Source organism: Corythoichthys intestinalis, chromosome 4 (assembly GCF_030265065.1).
Source record: "Corythoichthys intestinalis isolate RoL2023-P3 chromosome 4, ASM3026506v1, whole genome shotgun sequence".
Taxonomy (NCBI): domain Eukaryota; kingdom Metazoa; phylum Chordata; class Actinopteri; order Syngnathiformes; family Syngnathidae; genus Corythoichthys; species Corythoichthys intestinalis.
The window spans coordinates 4,551,572-4,571,764 of record NC_080398.1 but is presented as its reverse complement, the minus strand read 5'-3'; the positions used below and the strand labels follow the sequence as shown (position 1 = coordinate 4,571,764).

The 20,193-nt window shown below is 37.9% G+C and overlaps 1 protein-coding gene across 1 annotated transcript; it reads right to left on the bottom strand.

Annotated features, from left to right (window-relative positions):
• Positions 1-6,455: 6,455 nt before the first annotated feature.
• On the bottom strand, positions 6,456-10,097 carry mcl1b (MCL1 apoptosis regulator, BCL2 family member b). The gene is made up of 3 exons (XM_057834746.1): positions 9,484-10,097; positions 7,311-7,561; positions 6,456-7,195 (listed from the first exon to the last, which is right to left on the bottom strand). Exons 1-3 carry the CDS (start codon positions 9,965-9,967, stop codon positions 7,079-7,081), a joined length of 852 nt encoding a protein of 283 aa, XP_057690729.1. The 5' UTR covers positions 9,968-10,097; the 3' UTR covers positions 6,456-7,078.
• Between the last annotated feature and the right edge of the window lie 10,096 nt (positions 10,098-20,193).

Below are 20,193 nucleotides of genomic sequence, written 5' to 3'. Positions count from 1 at the left end.
AATAAAGACACAAATGTCCTAGCCAAAATGTGGTCCAAACGCAGAATTACATCAATCAAAAAAGTTGTTTCAATAAAAAAAAAAAAAAAAGAATTAAATTTTTAAAAAAAATTTTCAATCAAAGAAAAATAGTTTTCAAACATATTTTTTGACTTACAAATTTATTTTTGCATTCAAACAAATTTTTTTGATTGACATGACTTTTTCTTTGATTGAAAAAAAAATAATATATATATATACTAATGAAATATTTTTGAATAGAAATTACTTTTTTTTTTTTTTTTTTTTTTTTTTGAGGAAAAAGCTTAATATGAAATTAGAATTTGAATAAAAATATGACACATATTCTTGGTAAGATTTTAGGTTTCTTAGGTGTATAACTCCAGTACACGTTATGCATTTACTCTTTTAGTGATGTGAAAAAAACAAAGTATCTTGTTTACTGTATCAGGTGTTAAAGTGAAATTTGAATTTGAACTGAGTTGTGTGTTTTAAAAGGAGTTCTGTATTTTTATGTTTATTTTATCACTGCTGCACATTTTAAACCATGGCACAATGTTGATTGTAGTTCCAGTTTTGATCACTAATATTGTTGGAGAAATCAGAACTGTTAGCTTTACCAGAGCTCAAGCTCATGTTGTAATGGGAAACTAGTTTGACGCCATGTCTTCAATGCTGAGTTAATGTCCTGAAATTATGATAATAGGATCTTGCCTGTTAGTCTTTGGAAATTACAGGATAGGAGTGGACATTGATGCAGTTCAGGTATTATTCAGTAATTTCTGTAGCAAAAGGTTATTTTAGGTACTTATACTTTGTATGAGGTGCAAAATGTTTGCAAAAGTAGGTTTATAATTAATCCACTGATTGTTCATTGATACTGAGCATTAACCAAACACCGTTCAGCCTGCCAGGAGCCTGTGTCTCTCATTAAATGCACTTTTGAGCATTTTAAAGTAAATTTTAATTCCATTGAATTAATCCAATGAGTGTTCTCCATTTATTGTGTTTTGGGGGTCATTACTGTTAGATAATGTGTTTTTAATGAAATTAGTATGTGCAGATGTAATTTCTATTGTGGAATTCTTTTAGGTCAAGAAAATTAAGTTGACCTGAATATGATGGGAGTACTGTACACTCAAAATAAACAAGTTACTGTAATCCAGTTATTTTAGTTAGTTTGAGTACTGCCAACTCAATAAAAACAAGTGACTATAATCCAAATTTTTTAAGTTAATTTGAGTACTGCCAACTCACAATAATTAAGTTAATCAAATCTAATTCATCTAAGTCAACATAAATTAATTTTTTTAAGGCAGCAAGTTTGCATATATTTTTTTAGTAAAGTCAACTTTTAATATTTTACAGTGTATATATTATATATATATATATATATATATATTATATATATATATATATATATTTTTTTTTTTTAATAGATCTAAAGATTTTTTTGAGTGAAAGCAGTGAATTAGTCTTTTTTTTTTATTCTAGTTACATCTGAGATGGAATTGTTGGCTGTTTTCAACAATATACATCGAAAATAAAGACATTGATTGACTAAAAATGGTTTAAGATTAGATTAAATGTCTTGTTTTCTCATGTATATTTATAATTGCCCTTCACCTAAAAATATATTTGTTTTATCCGATTACTCGATTTATCGATAGAATTTTCAGTCGATTACTAAAATATTCGATAGCTGCAGCCCTAAAATGTTGTAACAAAATATTTGACGTGTTAAAAACTGACAGCAATGTCTGGATTCCGCAACCAAAATTTTGTTAAAAACAATCAGACCTCAAACAATTACTGTATTCATTGTCATATATGCATTTCAATGACACGTCATGAGAGCAGAAGAATGTCATCACTCGGCAGTTTCAAAATGCCCCGACGAGCCTGTCGAGGAAGGCGTGGGATGTGTTTTATCTCCAAATGAACATGAAACGGTTTCGAAATGAGTCACTTCTTATTGCGAACTCCTTGATAAGATAAGGGAGCAGGTATGTATCAGTCACAAGAAGCTGAGAAACATTAACCTATCTGAAAATCTTGATTGTCATTCTTAAGCTACGTTTTAAGAGATTATTTTAGATGTTTCAGGGTGTAAAACCCTAGCAAAGTCGCATAGTCACGATGTAAGATTGCTAGGTATTTATACTGCTAGTCTAACAATTCGTCAAAGTATCGGAACGCCGCAAGCTAGGTTACAATTTGTAGTCTGGTGGTTTTTGTGGAATTCTAAAGGAATGTCAATGCCCTAAAAAAATATGCTCGAAAGCAATCCGTATCAGTAAATACTAAAACATCAAAATGACATTTTTAACGATTGATAAACGTTCAAGAGATTCGGCGAAGTCTCGCGAGACATTTTGACGTGTGTGATAAATTCAAGAATCACAAACATCCTTGAAAATTTCGTAAATTATCTCGCAAAAGAATTCGAGTTTTTTGACATTTCAAGAATCTTATCGCTGAAATCCTACGATCTACGTCTCAGGAAACAGGTTTACCGTAGTACGAATGACTGGTGAAATATTTCATCTTAGTGTCTGCCATTGACTGAGTGGCGAATGAACATTTGATTTTGCGCCAGCAATGACAGACAAGAAGTTAACAAATGAAACTGAAAAATGTATCCTCCACTATAATTACTCTCTCGCCTTCCAAGCGAGACTTTTCTGTTTTTTTGTTAACACACAAAAAACTGAATTGGGCTCCCTATTTTGTTTTCCAAAATTAGAGGGAAAACAAATGGCGGAAAAGTACACGGACCATTGGATCGGTATTAGCAAGACATATCTTCTGTAGTGCTGCAACGATTAATCAATTAACTCGAGTATTCGATTAGAAAAAAAGATTCGAGTTGAATTTTACTGCTTCAAGTATTCGTTTTACTAAAGTGGCGTTGTAATGGTTTATTTTGAAAGCGTTTGCATTTAGTCTTATTGATTTGGGTAGATACACTGCCCTCTAGTCTGCTTCATTTCACATGCTCCATAGTAGTGCTGCAACTATTAATCGATTAACTCGAGTATTCGCATAAAAAAAAAAAGATTCGAGTTAAATTATGCTCGATTACAATTAGAATTGTAATGGTTTATTTTGAAAGGGTTTGCATTTAGTTTTATTGATTTGGGTGGATACACTGCCCTCTAGTTTGCCTCATTTCACATGGCTGAATCCTGCTGCTCCCTGTTAAGACTATCATAAACTAAGTTTTTGAGCTAATTTTTTTTTTTTTATGGATTCGTAATTTACTTTATAGGTATATTTAGGCGGTTTTTTGTAGGAATATGCGTTTAAACCATTTGTTAAAGAGTATTGTTTTAAAAAAAAAAAGTGTTTTATAGCATTTAAGCTAGCGGACTTTTGCCATGCAAGTTAGCAAATTGTTCTTTTGTTGTACATAGATCCTTATTATTATTATTATTTTTTATACCGTGAGGCTCAGCTCAGGTATTTTGATGTTTCATGTTCCATATCCAATTACCCAATTATTCGAACAAGCTAGTTCATCGATTAATCGACTACTAAAATAATCGATGGCTGCAGCCTTACTCCATAGTAAGACCAACATAAGACAAGTTTTTGTATGAGCTTGTTTTTTTTTTTTTTTTTTTTTAAAATGCATTTGTAATTTAGTTCATATGTATATTTAGCTGTTTTTTGTAGGAATATTTCTGAACCATTTGTTGAGAACATTGTAAAAAAAATAAAAATAAAAAACGTTAGCGTTTTATAGCATTTAAGCTAGCGGACTTTTTCTATGTACAGTGCCCTCCATAATTATTGGCACCTCTGAAAAAGATGTGTTTATTAGCTTCTAATATTGTATTTTTTTTTTTTTTTTTTTTCAAATAATATGGGACCTTAATAGAAAAAAAAGAGAAAAATCCAACCTTCAATACAAGTGCATTCATTTAGTGGGAAAAAAATCCCACATAAAGAAAAAAATATTTGACATCAAATAATGTGTGTCACAATTATTAGCACCCCTGGTGTTAATACTTTATACAACCCCCTTTTGCCAACAAAACAAGGTCTTGGGAATGAGATGGCCATGGGAGGTGCTTGATTTTGTGTCTAGTGAACCATTTCTGTGTAGATTTGGCCAGATGTTTAGGGTCATTGTCTTGCTGAAAGACCCAGTGACGACCCATCTTCAGCTTTTGCGCAGAGGGGAACAGATTTTGATTTAAAATGTCCTGGTATTTCAAAGCATTCATGATGCCATGCACCCTAACAAGGTTCCCAGGGCCTTTGGAAGCGAAACAGCCCCACAGCATCACTGACCCACCCCCATACTTCAGAGTGGGTATTTCAGCACGCGCATCTTTCGTGGCACGCCAGACCCACTTCGAGTGTTTGTTGCCAAAAGGCTCAATCTTGGTCTCACACAAAAATACACACGGTCCCAGGCTTCAACTGGGACCGTGTGCTTTTACCAAGATTGAGCTTTTTGGCAACAAACACTAGCGGCTAACGCTACAAGTAAACGGGATGGAGTCGGGCTTAAGTTAGCTTTGCCAAACTTTCACCTGACATTAAGTAAATTCTTGGCAGGTTCCAGACGGGCTTTCACTCGCTGTCCTCCCTGGTTCTCACGATATCAGGAGAGGATGCTTTCAGTGCTTTCTTCTGGTAGCCAAGCCACAGGCTAACGCTAGCGGCTAACAGCGGCTACAAATTAACGTGAAAGAGTCCGATAGCGGCTCTAACCTTGTCGAAACGGGTGAAATTAATGAGTGGACTGGGCACGGACTTCATGTAGCAATCATCATGTCGCGTTATTTGGCATCTCTGTGTGATTTCTCTGAAAGCTTTCATGATGGTAAAGCACATTTAGCATAAAGTATAATCCAACAGTGAAGCCTATATATGACAGTTTAATGGCCACAGCTATTTTTCTGTATGTGTTCGCTTTATTCTGCAATCATAAAACCTTAAATGTTTCATTGGCATCAGAGCAATACAGCTTTAATCTGGTTGTGTCTGTGTGGGGGTGCATGTATTAAAAAATGTTTTTGGGGGGAAAAAAAAAAAAAAAACCTTGACGTAAACACTTGTGTTGAATAATTATGTCAGAGCAGCCATTACCAATAAGTTGTCTGAAGTGTACTGTTAAAGCTGCAAGTCATTTGTGTTAGAATGACATGATTGCACAGTCGTCATATTGATTTTTATAATGTTGTACATTTTTCAAGTCATACAAGCGGTTATAAATGTTCACTCTAGAATTCTATTTGTTTACAAGATTTTTTTTTATTACTTAATGTTTAGACTGCATGTGCAATTGTTAAATTGAAAGCTGGTTAAATAAATTTAACGAGAAACGGTTAATTTGTATTCCATGCATTGATTCAAATTTTAAAATTATATAACAGTCCGCTTGGGCGAATTTATCATCATTTATCGTTATCGAGGTAAATCTGCTCAATTTATCGTGATACGTACTTAAGGCCATATCGCCCAACCCTAGCTCCCTGTTAAGGCCAACATAACCTAATGTTTTTTTCATGCATTCATAATTTAGTTTATAGTTAAATTTAGCTGCTTTTTGTGGGAACGTGTTTGAACGAGTATTGCTTAAAACAAAAACAAAAAAACACGTTAGCATTTTATAGCATTTAAGCTAGCAGACTTTTGCTATGCAAGTTAGCTAATTGTTTTGTTGTACTTGGATCCTCATTTGTTCATGTTTTTTTTTCTTTTTGAGTTTGAGGCTAAGCTCAGGTATTTTGAAATGAAAGTGCATAGTTTGAAGAAACACTGAGGAGTTTTTTGTTTTTGCAAGGTGCTTTTGAAAGTGCAATCTTAGCAAGACTTTGTTTTACATCTCCTACAATTTAGCCAGCAATATTCCTTGTCAGATTACTCGATTATTAGAACTAATCAGTTAATCGATGAAAAATTACTCGATAGCTGCAGCCCTAAATTGGACGTCTACTAGTGATAAACACTCATGTGTCAATAATTCTTATATGACCACACTTCGAGAGCATCGTTATCGTGAGCCTAATATCGCAAATCAAGATACCCAGAGGTTCCCACCTCTAATATCAATACCTTTATAAATAAACTTTTGTCAACCCCCGCCATCCCATAATTTTCCTCCAAGCAACCAGCTGCCTACACTTCCGTTCGTCACCGTGGAGACCCAAGACTTCCTTCTCTCTCGGGCATGTTTGCGTAGCAACTCGGGACAACCACGAGGATCAGAATAAACACGGGAGGAGTCCATAATACCCGGCGGACATGTTTATAATTTTCTCCTCTATCACGGAGCGGTTATATAATTGAGCAGGATAAGGCAACTGGGGGGGCGGGGGAAAGAGTTCAATTTCTAAGAAACTGCGTTGCGGTGAAAACAGGAAGTGGAACGGAAATTGCGCGTGGGTGGACAGAAAAAAACCCCAAAACTTCCCCAAACAAAGACAGCATAAGCAAAACAATTTGAACTGTTTTTTATTATTAACTATACAACAAATTTTGTATGAAAACATTCTCTTGGTGGTCAACTGGACCGGTTCAAGCGCAGTGTGCTCACCTTTCGGAAGAACACGTTCACCTTTTGCGTTCGTTACGTACTAAGTCCTTTGGAGGGTCCTTGCACGAAACTCAAACGTTCCAGTCCGCAGTACTTGGCCGAGTTCTGCATTTCCTCGGCTGCTGGCGTCGGACCGCGGAAGCGACGGCTGACCGACTTGTTTCGGAATGGGATTTTTACGGAAATGAGCTTCGTCTCCGGCTATAAACTCTCTCAAATCTGCGTGGGAAATCTCTTCAACTCAAATCACAAAACACCGCAAAAAAACCTGGGCTGAATTCTCCTAAATTTGTATATAAACGTTTAGTCATCTATTACAAAAATAAATTTCTTCCAAAAATTAAATAATCGCTGGGGTTGGAAAAAAAACTGAGGCGTTTATGAGACTGAACTTTGTTGAACTGCAGCCTGGAAAACAACTCCGCCTTTATTTCAGTCTTTTAGTCCAGGGAAAACGTGGACTTAAAACTCTCCAGCAATGTCCGTTGTTTTGGCAACAAAAAAAAAAATTTGCTTCCGGAAAATTCACCTGATCAACAGGGCCAGCGTGGCGCCGATGCCGGCCACTCCGGCAAAGGCCATTAGCGTGTTCCTCACGGTCGCCTCCGGGTCCACTTCCCGAAAAAATTCTACAAAGCCATCCTGGAAGGGGCGAAAGTCAATGGGATGATTAGTCGTGTGACGCGAGAAGATTTTTGGACACGTCGACATTGCCGTTACACAATGCCTTTTAGTCAGCTCTGAGTCACTATCTTACCCAAGAGTTGTTTTTCACCAGCCAGTTGCGCTGGTACGAGAGAAGATATGAAGAGATCTCTTGGGCCACCAGCTCCACACAGTGGGCCCGGCCTTTTTCTTTCAGGTACTGGGACACGACGGCGCCGAAAGCCACCAGGCTGGCCACCCGGCCCCAGTTGGTGGTTCCGTCCGAGAATAGGCTTTTGGCAACTTCGCTCACAAAGCTCACGTTGTCCCCTCGGTCGTCCAGTGACAATTTGTTGATGATACCTTGAGTAAAATCAGGCTCCGGTTAAGCTAAACTTGTCATAAATACGATGTATAAATTCCCCATTGTAGTCAAAATTTAATGGCTGTTACCCTCACATGGTAATTGTTCTTATAAATGTGTTTTTGCCTTTATTGGATACCAAATTATACTTGGTTGTGATGATACATAAAGTACAAAAAAGGCAAGTTTTCAACACATCTACTCATAGAAGTGCTCCTTTTTTGTGGTGTCTGACTTCAGTTTCAAATTAAAGATGCTTACTTGTTGACATGTTACCATCTTGTGCTGTTTTGTATTGAATTACCCAACTTTGGTCATTCAGAAAAACTTTATTGAACCTCCTGAAATTACATTACAGGTCATGCAAGCCACAATTTTAACATTTAGAAGATATATATCCATTAATCTTGCTTTTTGTAGTAGTTCTTGCTTTATTTCCAAATTAAGCCTCTATACACAAAGCAGTTAATTTTGATGATTCAAAAAAACTATTTCACTTCCTGAAATCACATCATAGCTTAATTAAGGCCACAATTTTTAACATTTGGTATGTATATCCAATACTCTTGCTTTGTTTTTTTTTGTAGTAAGGCTTGCTTAACTTTCAAATTAACCATATAAAACAGTAAGTAATTAATGTTGGCAATTCAAAAAAAACTTTTTCACTTCCTGAAATCACATCATAGGTTAATTAAGGCCTCCATTTGTAACATTTGTATGTATATCCATCAATTTTGTTTTGTTTTTTTGTACTGAAACTTGCTTTACTTTCAAATTAACCTCATATAACAGTGAGTAATTGATTTTAGTAGTTAAAAAAAAAAAAAGACTTTTTCACTTCCTGAAATCACATCATAGGTTAATTGAGGCCTCCATTTTTAATATTTGGTATGTATATCCATCAATTTTGCTTTGTCTTTTGTTTCAAGACTTGCTTTACTTTCAAATTAACCTCATATAACAGTGAGTAATTGATTTTGGTAGTTCCAAAAAAACTTTTTCACTTCCTGAAATCACATCATAGGTTAATAGAGGCCTCCATTTTTAATATTTATTATGTATATCCATCAATCCTGCTTTGTTTTTTTGTAAGAAGACTTGTTTTACTTTCAAATTAACCTCATATAACAATGAGTAATTGATTTTGGTAATTCAAAAAACATTTATTCGACCTCCTGACTTCACATTGCAGGTCATGAGGGCCACAATTCTAACATTTGGAAGATATGTATACGTTAATCTTGCTTTGTTTTTTGTAGTAGGTCGTTCTTTATCTCCAAATTAAGCTTTTATACACAACGTAATTAACGTTGGTAATTCAAAAAACTTTATTTAAACTCCAGAAATCACACTGCAGGTCTTTTAGGCCACAATTTTAGCATTTGGTGTTCATACATCAATCCATCTAAACACTTTCAGTGCCATTTGTTCATTCACCCCCTCTCAGTCAAAACATTGGACGTCTATAGCCGTCAACGGCAACCAAAGAGTTAAACGACTGCCCTAAAAAGAGTTAAGCTGCGCACTAGGTGAAATGTTACCACCATTCGCCTGCATAACGCCCTAATGCCTAACAGGGATATTTTAATGTTTGTTAACTACTCCCTCAGTCAACAAAAAGCTCTTTTTAGGACTACCACATGGCATTTCAACAAACATTTGCGTTTATTCGTGATTAAAACAGCCCATTTGTTAAATTACGTGACTACCGCGTCGAAAAGATAATCCTTCAGGATTTTAAGTGTTTTTAAACTGCATAAATATGTAAAATTCGTCAAATTGTAACGTTGAGGAACAATACGTTTGAGCCTCAGGCACGTAGTCATTTCCTGGATGAGGGGGGGGAAATGGCGGACGCCTAAAGTAGTTCCAAGTCACGTACTACACGTAACCTACGTTAAAAAAAGAAAGAGGCACTTACCATTGTATTTATACTTGTGCTTTTCCAACAAGGTCGTCACTACCCTTTGCATGGTTTTGTGTGCGTTGCTTTCGTTCCAACGAGCTGTTGAAAGCCCGGTAAAGTCACTAAGAAAACGGCTAATGAGACGCCTAGTCTCGGCGTCCACGATGTTGTTCCCGCCGTCGTGCTCTTCCTCCGGGCTCGGCGTTCCTGGCGGGGAACCTTGGCTGTCCTCCATGTCGTCGTCGTCGTCGTCTTGACTGTTAAGGTGGTTTATAGTGGTGAAGCTGCCCTTAGAGGGTAACTTCACCTCGGTTGGTCGTTGTTTGGCGGCTCCGCTGTTACCGTTTACGGCGTCCAATGTCGCTGCGGCCGGCTGGAGCTGCGGCGACGAAGCGGCAGCGGAGACGAAGGGCACGCCGTAATGCATTAAACCGTCCACGACTCCATTTTGATGGCATATGCTGCCCATAAGGCGACTCGTCGTCTGCATCACACTCATTTTGAAGGTTGCTTGCTCTTATTGTTACTATTAGTAGGGGGGAAATCTGAATGAAACAAAAGCGAGTACTTAGGCTCCCATTACTGCCGTTGTAAGCGGAGGCGGATGCGTGTGGCGGAGTGTAGAGCGAGTGCTCTTGTTGCATATATAAACACGCGGACGTCATCGTGACGTCAGTTCGGAAAAATACAGTACGGATTGTACTGGGTCATTCCAGAACTTGGGGGAATTTAATTTCCCACTAGATCTGAGCGAGAAATCGTTTTGGTTTTTTTGTCTAAATTAAATAAAGCTGAAAAAAAGGAAAACTATCAATCAGTTATTAGATTCCACAAGAATGTTTATGTCTCTCAGAAGTTGTTATGTGTTGTTAAGGGGCGGCACCAAGGGCGTAGGTTCTCAATATTTATAGGGACGATAGAACAGAATAACCTGCATGTACACTTTTTGCTCAGGATGGGACATTAATAAGACCAAACAGATTGGGTGAACTGGGGTCAGGGCTACACAGTTCATTTGGCGGCCCTAAGCAAAATAATGCAAAGCGGCCCATATTTTTGGCCCGCCATTTCGTCACAGTGTACTGTGAAACCCATACATGCAATCCAACCCATACGTGCATATTTTGTATATTAATCAGATTTTGTTGCACTGGATACTTCAAACTTCTCACCCCAAATGATCGTCAGTACTTACAGTAGATAGCGCCAAACCTTGTTCTAAAAGAGGAAAGAAAGAAGTTAAGGAAGAACTTTTATTTTTTTAAGCTTGTAATCAAGTATCAAAAGTCAAATAAAGCAAACTGTAGTAAACAAAATAGAATAGAAATTAAACAATTGCCAGATTGGGGGCCCCCTAGTGCTCAGGGGCCCTAAGCAGCTGCATAGCCTGCGTATAGGTAGGGCCGGCCCTGGCTTACACTTCTCACGAAAATGAGCCTAATTAATTGATATGCTAAATCAGGGGTGCTCATTATGTCCATCACGATCAACTAGTCATCGCAACACTAGTGTGGGTAGCTCGGAGCACCCCCCCAAAATTAAAAAAAAATAATAATGTACTTAGTTAATTATGATTATGTTGTCATAGACTTCAAAACTGTATTGACCTGACACTTCGTCATTCTTTGCGTCATGCCTTACCAAAGGGGGCTGAGCTTCATTTATTAACAGTCATTCGAAGACGGCACACGCTCATGTCCAAGCCGGATTTAAGCTTGGATTTTAGAAGGAGTACAAAAGGACTGAGGGAATTTTGACGTTTTCTCCAGGCAGTCATCTTTGTAAATCATGATTGTTTGATTCGGCGGTACCTCTAATTTGAAAGGGGTGCCGTGTATAAATGCCGCCATTTCAGGCAAATTTCTTCTACAAATGTGTGGAACGCCAACTAAACATCTTGCCGTCATATCAAAGAAAAATCACGAGGTACTGCGCAACAGGATCTGTGACCGTCGCGTGCCGGAATGTGAACGAGGGTCTCCGTTTTTGTGTTCTCTTCTCGTATCACAGGTATATAATACAGTATATATTTCACCCTGGCTTGGCATCACTACAGGGAAACCAGAGGCCTCAATTGCTCTAAGGACTTTTAAAAAATTGGGGAAAGACTTTAAAATAATTTGGAATGTTTTACTTCTGTAGGGGAGTCACAAAAAGGGTTTTTCGCCAGTATTTGAAATAAAATTTTACAGTATTAAAGCTGCTTTCGTGTTTTTTTAGTCAACGATAATGGAAATATAACGGCTGTACGTGTTCGGATGGGACAACTCTAAAATCCTGCATTTATTTATTTATTTTTTTAATTGGAAAAAAAACAAAAAACATGATGGACTGATGTTTGAATCGCGAAGTAGCGAGGGATCACTATTGACATCCTATTCAATGCTGCCTGATCGCTAATCCTGGCACTGATATTCTCTCTACTTGAATGTGTCTACAGTGGTACGAAAAAGTATCTGAAAATTTTGGAATTTCTCACGTTTCTGCATAAAATCACCATCAAATGTAATCTGATCTTCATCAAAATCACACAGATGAAAAAATGGTGTCTGCTTTAACTAAAACCACCCAAAGATTTATAGGTTTTAATTAGGGCTGTCAAACGATTAAAATTTTTAATCAAGTTAATTACAGCTTAAAAATTAATTAATTGTAATTAATCGTAATTAATCGCAATTCAAACCATCTATAAAATATGCCATATTTTTCTGTAAATTATTGTTGGAATGGAAAGATAAGACAGATGGATAGGATGGACAGACAAGATGGATATATACATTCAAAATACAGTACATAAGGACTATTTGTTCATTATAACAATGAATCAACAAGATGGCATTAACATTATTAACATTCTGTTAAAGCGATCCATGGATAGAAAGACTTGTAGTTCTTAAAAGAAAAATGTTAGTACAAGTTATAGAAATTTTATATTAAAACCCCTTTTAATGTTTTCGTTTTAATAAAATTTGTAAAATTTTCCAATCAAAAAATAAACTAGTAGCCCGCCATTGTTGATGTCAATAATTACTTACGCATTACTCATTGGTGCTGAAACCTATAAAATCAGTCGCACCCAAGCGCCAGCAGAGGGCGGCAAAACTCCATAAAACACAATTAATAAGCAGTTGATTGTACTGTCATTTAAATCTGTCTGAGCAAGGGGAGTGCGTTAATTGCGTCAAATATTTTAACGTGATTAATTTTAAAAAATTAATTAACGCCCGTTTACGCGATAATTTTGACAGCCCTAGTTTTAATATTTTTAATGAGGTTACTATGCAAACAATGACAGAAGGGGGGAAAATAAGTAAGTGGACTACCACATTTAATATTTTGTGGCCCCTCTTAGGCAGCAATAACTTCAACCAGATGCTTCAGGTAGCTGCAGATCAGTCCGGCAAATCAATCAGGACTAAACTTGGCCAATTCTTCTCACAAAACTGCTGTAGTTCCGTCAGATTCCTAGAAAGTCTGGCATGAATCGCTGTCTTTAGGTCATGCCACAGCATCTCAATGGGGGTCAAGTCTGGACTTTTACTTGGCCACTCCAGAACTGTCCAATAAAACTGTCCTTGTCCAATGCAGATTCCTGACTCTTGAAGTCATCTTTGTAAATCTCACTGGAACAGCACCAAACAAAAGTTCCAGCATCATCACCTTGTCCAATGCAGATTCTTGACTCTTGACACCGTGTCCAATGCAGATTCTTGACTCTTGACAAGGTGATGATGCTGGAACTTTTGTTTAGTGCTGTTCCAGTGAGATTTACAAAGATGACTGCCTGAAGAAGACATCAAAATTCCCTCAGTCCTTGATGATATGGGGCTGCATGTCAGGCAAAGGCACTGGGGAGATGGCTGTGGTTAAATCTTTAATAAATGCACAAGTTCACATTGAAATTTTAGACTTCAATTTTAATTATGTTTGTAATTTTCCAAGATGACAATGCATCATGCAACAGAGCTAAAACTGTTAAAGCATTCATTGGAGAAAGACTCATCCAAGTCAATGTCATATAGTCAAATATAATGTCAAATAGCCCAGATCTCAACCCTATTGAAAACCTGTGGTGGAAATAGAAAAAAATGGTCCACAGCAAGGCTCCGACCTGCAAAGATGATCTGGCAACTGCAATCAAAGAGATTTGGCACCAAATTGATGAAGAATACGGTTTGTCTCTCATCAAGTCCATGCCTCAGAGACTGCAAGCTGTCATAAAAGCCAGAGGTGGTGCAACTACATACTAGAGATGTGTTTTGATTGTTATTTCTTTGTTTGTTTCTAATGATTCCATATTTTTTTTCTTCAGAATGGAGTGATTCTATATATTTTTCCCTGCACTTGCTCTATAAAAGTAGCAGTTACTGACCACTACAATGTTTTTTTATTCATTTCTTTTAGTGTTTCTGAATGACAAGGAGTTGCACTTTTGAACTAATTCATTATTTTTTTCAAACTTTTTAATCAGAGTTTGTTCTACATAATAAAATGTCTGAGTGAGTGCTCGTCCGTGACTGGTGATTCCATACTTTTTGCTAGGGGTTGTAGTATCTGGGACAGAGTTTCTACAGGTATCAGCAAATATCATTTAATGCCATGTGTTTCCAACTCCAAAAATCTGATATCAAACCGATATATGCTGTCATTCGTTTTACATATTATGGCTAATTGTATTGTAATGCCCCACTGGTTGTGTTAATAATGATAAATGTAACAACTTCAAGGTTTTCCAATAAGCATTCTGTGAAAAATAAGAACAACTTCAACAGCAGTTATGGAAAACGTGCCCATGTTGTACCAGTGTATTTTTTGTTGAAATCAACATAATGCAAACATCAGTTTGTGGGATCAAGTTCAAGTGCAAGGTGCCAATAAGGCACTACCATATCACACACGGCTCATACAGTGCTTCTGGCTCAAAATAACAACAAAGGCACACAGTGAATGAGATATGTATTGAGTATATAACTCATTATTTTTTCAATCATTTATTGTTCATTTAATTTTTGCACTATGAACGCAAATGGTCTGCTCACATAACAAATCCAAAGCATCTTAGTTTCAAAACATTTAATGGTCGATAAGCATAACTGCTGGGCTATGTTGTGACCAGCCCGTGTACAAAGGCAGAATATATTTTTAAGTTATAATATTAATTGTAAATGTTTTCCTAAAAGTTGCTAAATTAATTAGGGCTGTCAAAATTATCGCGTTAACGGGCGGTAATCAATTTAAAAAATTAATCACGTTAAAATATTTGACGCAATTAACGCACAAATGCCCCTTTCAAACAGATTAAAATGACAGGACAGTGAAATGTGTACTTGTTGTGTTTTACGGAGTTTTGTCGCCCTCTGCTGGCGCTTGGGTGCGACTGATTTTATAGGCTTCAGCACCCATGAGCATTGTGTAAGTAATTATTGACATCAACAATGGCATGCTACTAGTTTATTTATTGATTGAAAATTTTACACATTTTATTAAAATGAAAACATTAAGAGGGGTTTTAATATAAAATTTCTACTTGTACTAACATTTACCTTTTAAGAACTACAAGTCTTTCTATCCATGGATCACTTTAACAGAATGTTAATAATGGTAATGCCATCTTGTTGATTTATTGTTATAATAAACAAATACAGTACTTATGTACCGTATGTTGAATGTATATATCCATCTTGTGTCTTATCTTTCCATTCTAACATTAATTTACAGAAAAATATGGCATATTTTATAGATGGTTTGTATTGCCATTAATTGCGATTAATTAATTTTTAAGCTGTGATTAACTTGATTAAAAATTTTAATCGTTTGACACCCCTAAAATTAATACTGATGAAAAAAAACGAATTAAAATAAAAACAAATACAACCCCAAATAACAGTCAAAACGTTCATTCCCTCCGCCCAGTCAAAATGGATCGGACCTATAGCAAAATGACTGACCTGTACGTGTTTAAAAACAAACAAACAAAAATGTTTTTACTAATTTCATAGCCTTGTACTTAGACATGGAAAGCTTCAGTCTTATCTGATTTTTTAAAATTTTTACATTAGTCAGGGAGCTGGACATAACTTTGCGTTGAAACACATGGTTTTGTTGAGACACCGTGACTAACTAAATTCTTAACAAAGTTTCAAGACGTTCTGTTCTTTCTATGTGTAAATAAAAAACATTCCAGTCATATTTTCCCTCTTTGTGGTTAGTGAGTCATAAGTCACACTGTAGAAATGAAGTTCTGTCTCCCCCAAGTGGTGAACAGATGCAGCACTACTTGGATAAAAGCTTTTTATGTGCTCCTTTCGTGTTGTTTTTGGCAGCACTTATTTTTCGTTTTAGTCTTTTAGTGTTGGTTGGTTGGTGTTATACTTATATAGCGCTTTTCCACCTTTCAAGGTGGGGAAAGATACTTATTACTTCACGGAGGGGGGAATGTGTGGCTGGGAAGAACGGTTCTACTGCCCTCAGCCGGGTTCTCTCTTATTTCAATACATACACTAGACCAGACATGTCCAAAGTCCGGGGCCAAATGCGGCCTGTGGTCAGACTTCATCCGGCTCCCAGCCTCTGTCATAAAATCAATAACGTCTGGCCCGTACACAGACTTAATAAATTGGTCAGCAGTACTGCTACAAGCATATGAAGTAGCTTACACACTAAATGCTGCTCCTCATTTACCCACTAAAAGGGAGCAGCACTCTAAGCAACATTACAACATGTGACCCTTTACTCCCAATTTTCTAAAATGGTGACAATCAACAACAAAAAAAGTTGACTGCACCGGCTGGCGCGTCAAGGATAGGTGGAAACTGGACTATTTCGTCACTAAAACACGCAACGACTGTGTCTGCCTCATTTGCAAAGAGACAGTCGCTGTTTTTAAAGAGTTCAATATGAGGCGATATTACCAAACAAGACACGCTGACATGTATGACAAGATTACAGGGTAGATACGTAGCGAGAAATTGAAGCAACTTGAAGCTAGTTTCATTTCACAGCAGCAGTATTTCGCAAGAGCCCTAGAGTCGAAAGAGAACGCCACATAGGCTTGTTGCAAAATTGTTGGAATTATTAATTAAAAAAAAAAAAGTAGTGCTGCAACGATTAATCGATTAACTGGAGTATTCCATTAGAAAAAAATATTCGAACTAAATTTTGTTGCTTCGAGTATTCGTTATATTGAAGTGGCATTGTAATGGTTGATTTTAAAAGTGTTAGCATTTAATTTTACTGATGAGGGTGGGTACAATGCCCTCTGGTCTGCCTCTTTTCACATGGCTGAATCTAACTGCTCCCTGTTAAGACCAACATAAGCTTTTGTTTGAGCGAATGTTCTTAATTTAGTTTGTAGGTATATTTAGCTGTTTTTTGTGGGAATATGTGTCTGAACCACTTGTTAAGAGCATTGTAAAAAAAACACTTAAGCATTTTATAGCATTTAAGCTAGCAGACTTTTTTTTATCCAAGTCAGTCAATTGTTCTTTTGTTGTACACAGATCCTCATTTAAAAAAAAAAAATTATATCGTTTGAGGCTCAGCTCAGGTGTTGTAATTTTTCATGTACCTTATCCGATTACTCGATTAATCGACTACTAATATATTCGATAGCTGCAGCCCTATAATAAAGTAAATGTGACACACAGAACGGCTTGCTAAAATTTGCTTAAATATATTGTTCTACGTAAAGGACGTCAGCCAAGGTCGGCCCCCCACATTTTTACCACACCAAATCTGGCCCCCTTTGCAAAAAGTTTGGACACCCCTGCACTAGACTACCCTCCTCACACAATTGCATCATGGTGCTGGGTAATGGCTGCCAGTCGGCGACCTGGCAGCCCCAGTAATAGGAGGGTAGGTGGGTCCCACACTTTTCGCTATTGCGTGGTTCCCGGGGTGCGGCCGGTTGCGGGGGGAGGGCCATGGCTCCGGTCCCATGGGGGCTTCTTGGCGCTCTCCTGCTTCTAGCTTTCCCTATATTTTCTACCCGTGTATCCTCCTTGGGCCCCGGCGCGGGTCACTGATTGAGTGCCAGTGTGGTGTTGCCCATTCCGGGTGGGGATCCTGTCCTGCCCTGGGTCAAGTGGGCTGTGGGGGTCCCGCCACGTGCCGTGTCAGTTGGGGGTTGACTGGTGGGCGGGCAGTGTAGTGGCGGGCGTGGGAGGGCCTTCCTTGAAGGCCGGTTAATGGGGTCACGGATGGTCTGGGGGACCACCCTGGATCCCAGGGGGATGGTGGCGTCCCCCTTGCCGGACCTGCGGGAGGAGTTTTGGTCTGTGCTGGCTCATCCCCCCCGATTGTCTGGAGAGGTGGCGGCCCCCGCACAGCATTTCCACGTGTCTGCAGGACCATCACATGTCTGATGGGATTCACTCATGACTAGGTGCATTTACAGTGGTATGAAAAAGTATCAGAACCTTTAGGAATTTCTCACATTTCTGCATAAAATCACCATCAAATCTGATCTGATCTTTGTCAAAACCACACAGATGAAAAAACAGTGTCTGCTTTAACTAAAACCACCCAAACATTTATAGGTTTTCATATTTTTACAATGAGGTTACTATGCAAACAATGACACAAGGGGGAAATAAGTAAGTGAACCCTCTGCCTAAGGCAGTACTTCTCAAATAATGGGGCGCGTGTACTTGCACATCCACTCAGTGGGTGGCAGTGGCGCTCTCATTTTCAGAGTCCGCGCAGTATTTTTGAACTAAGGAAGAGCACTCAGAACACACAGAAAACAGATATGAAGAGCAGTGCGCCGCCGCCGTTTTCGAAAGCCGTTTTCCGACCGGACTCACGCAGCGACCCACTGTCTTGTCCGGCCGGTTCTCACGTCGCCGCCCGAGAAGTGCCATTTTTGGCTTGGGATCGTCACGACGACCGCCCTCACCTACGGTTCTACCTCAGCCGCCGGGAATGCGCTTTTTTCGTGCCGTTTGCCTTTTAGCTTTGACTTTTAATACAGTGGGTAATGAGGAAAGACCACTGTTTACTGTGTCTAAAAATAATTATAGCGGACAGCCAGAAGCCAAAACAATTAAGACGCCACTTAAAGACATTAGACCCCAATCTCATTGATAAGCTTGATTGTTTTTCAGCGAAAACGGCCGAATATTTCCAACAATCGTCCTGTTTTGTCAGTGTAATATCAGTAAACCAATTAGCATTGTTAGCATGCTCATTGCAAGATAACTCCACACCATTGCAAAGGAGGTACAAAAATAAAAACTGTCCTTCTGTCCAAGGACACTTTTTTTTTCTTTCTTTTATTCAGTTTTGTTTTTCCGATCAAATTTTTTGGCATATTGTCCTCATGAGTGAATGTTTCTAATCAATTTTAATGTGTTATTATTTACTGATTTCATTACATTTTATTTTTCTTTATCAAATGGTCAAAAATGTAACTTGAGTGTATTTTTTAGTTTGGATGGGACTTTTTTTTTTTAATTCAGGCAAATTGATGCACGTCGTCTTCTCTGTTACAAACAAAACAATGTTAATAAAGTTCTACTTTATTATAAGTTGATCTGTTACTTTTTTTCGTTATTAGGAAAAAAAAGGACAATGTTAGGCAGATGCGTATTTATAATAGTAATTTTATAGACAAATGATACTATTTACAGTGGTGGCAGAGAGTTTGGGGGGGCGCGAAACATTTACGTCTTCCTTGGGGGGGGCGTAACAAAATAATTGAGAAGCACTGGCCTAAGGAGACTTAAAGAGCACCAGAAACCAATTTTTACCAAACAATTTAAGTCAGGTGTGTGCCCAACCACTGATGAGTGGTTTAAAGCTGCCCTGCCCACTATAAAACATACAACTGGTAAGAATTGTCTTGATGAGAAGCCTTGTCTGATGTGCATCACCCCTCGGTCAAAAGAGCTGTCTGACGATCAAGGATCGTCTATTTGTATAAAGCTAGGAAAGGATACAAAACCATCTCTAAAAGTCTGGATGTTCATCAATTGACAGTCAAAGAAGTTGTCTACAAATGGAGAGAGTTTGGCACTGTTGTTTCTCTCCCAAGGAGTGGCCACCCACCAAAGATGACGCCAAGAGTTCAGGGCAGAATACTCAGAGAGGTAAAAAAAAGAACCCTAGCGTGTCTGCTAAAGACTTACAGAAATCACTGGCACAGTCCAATATTTATGTGCACACATCAACTTTATGTAAAACTTTGGCCAAGAATGGTGTTCATGGGAGGACTCCACGGAGGACGCCACTGCTGTCTATAAAAATATTGTTGCAGCAATGTTGCTTGTTTAATGTTTGCAAAAAGGCACTTGGACACTCCATAGAAGTTTTGGCAAAAAAATTTGTGGACTGATAAAACCAAAGTTGAATTGTTTGGGAATAACACACAACATCATGTGTGGAGGAAAAATGGAACAGCTCACCAACATCAGCACCTCATCCCCATTGTGAAGCATGGTGGATGGAGCATCGTGATTTGGGCCTGTTTTACTACCTCAGGGCCTGGACAACTTCAATTCAAAAGTTTATCAGGATGTTTTCTGTCAGACAGTTGAATCTAAAAAGAGGATGGATGCTGCAACAAGACAATTATCCAAAATAGAGAAGTAAATCAACTTCAGAATGGTTTCAGAAGAACAAAATCTACGTTCTGGAGTGGCCAAGTCAAAATCTAAACTTGAGCCCCATTGAGATGCTGTGGCATGACCTGAAGACAGCGATTCATGCCAGATATCCCAGGAATCT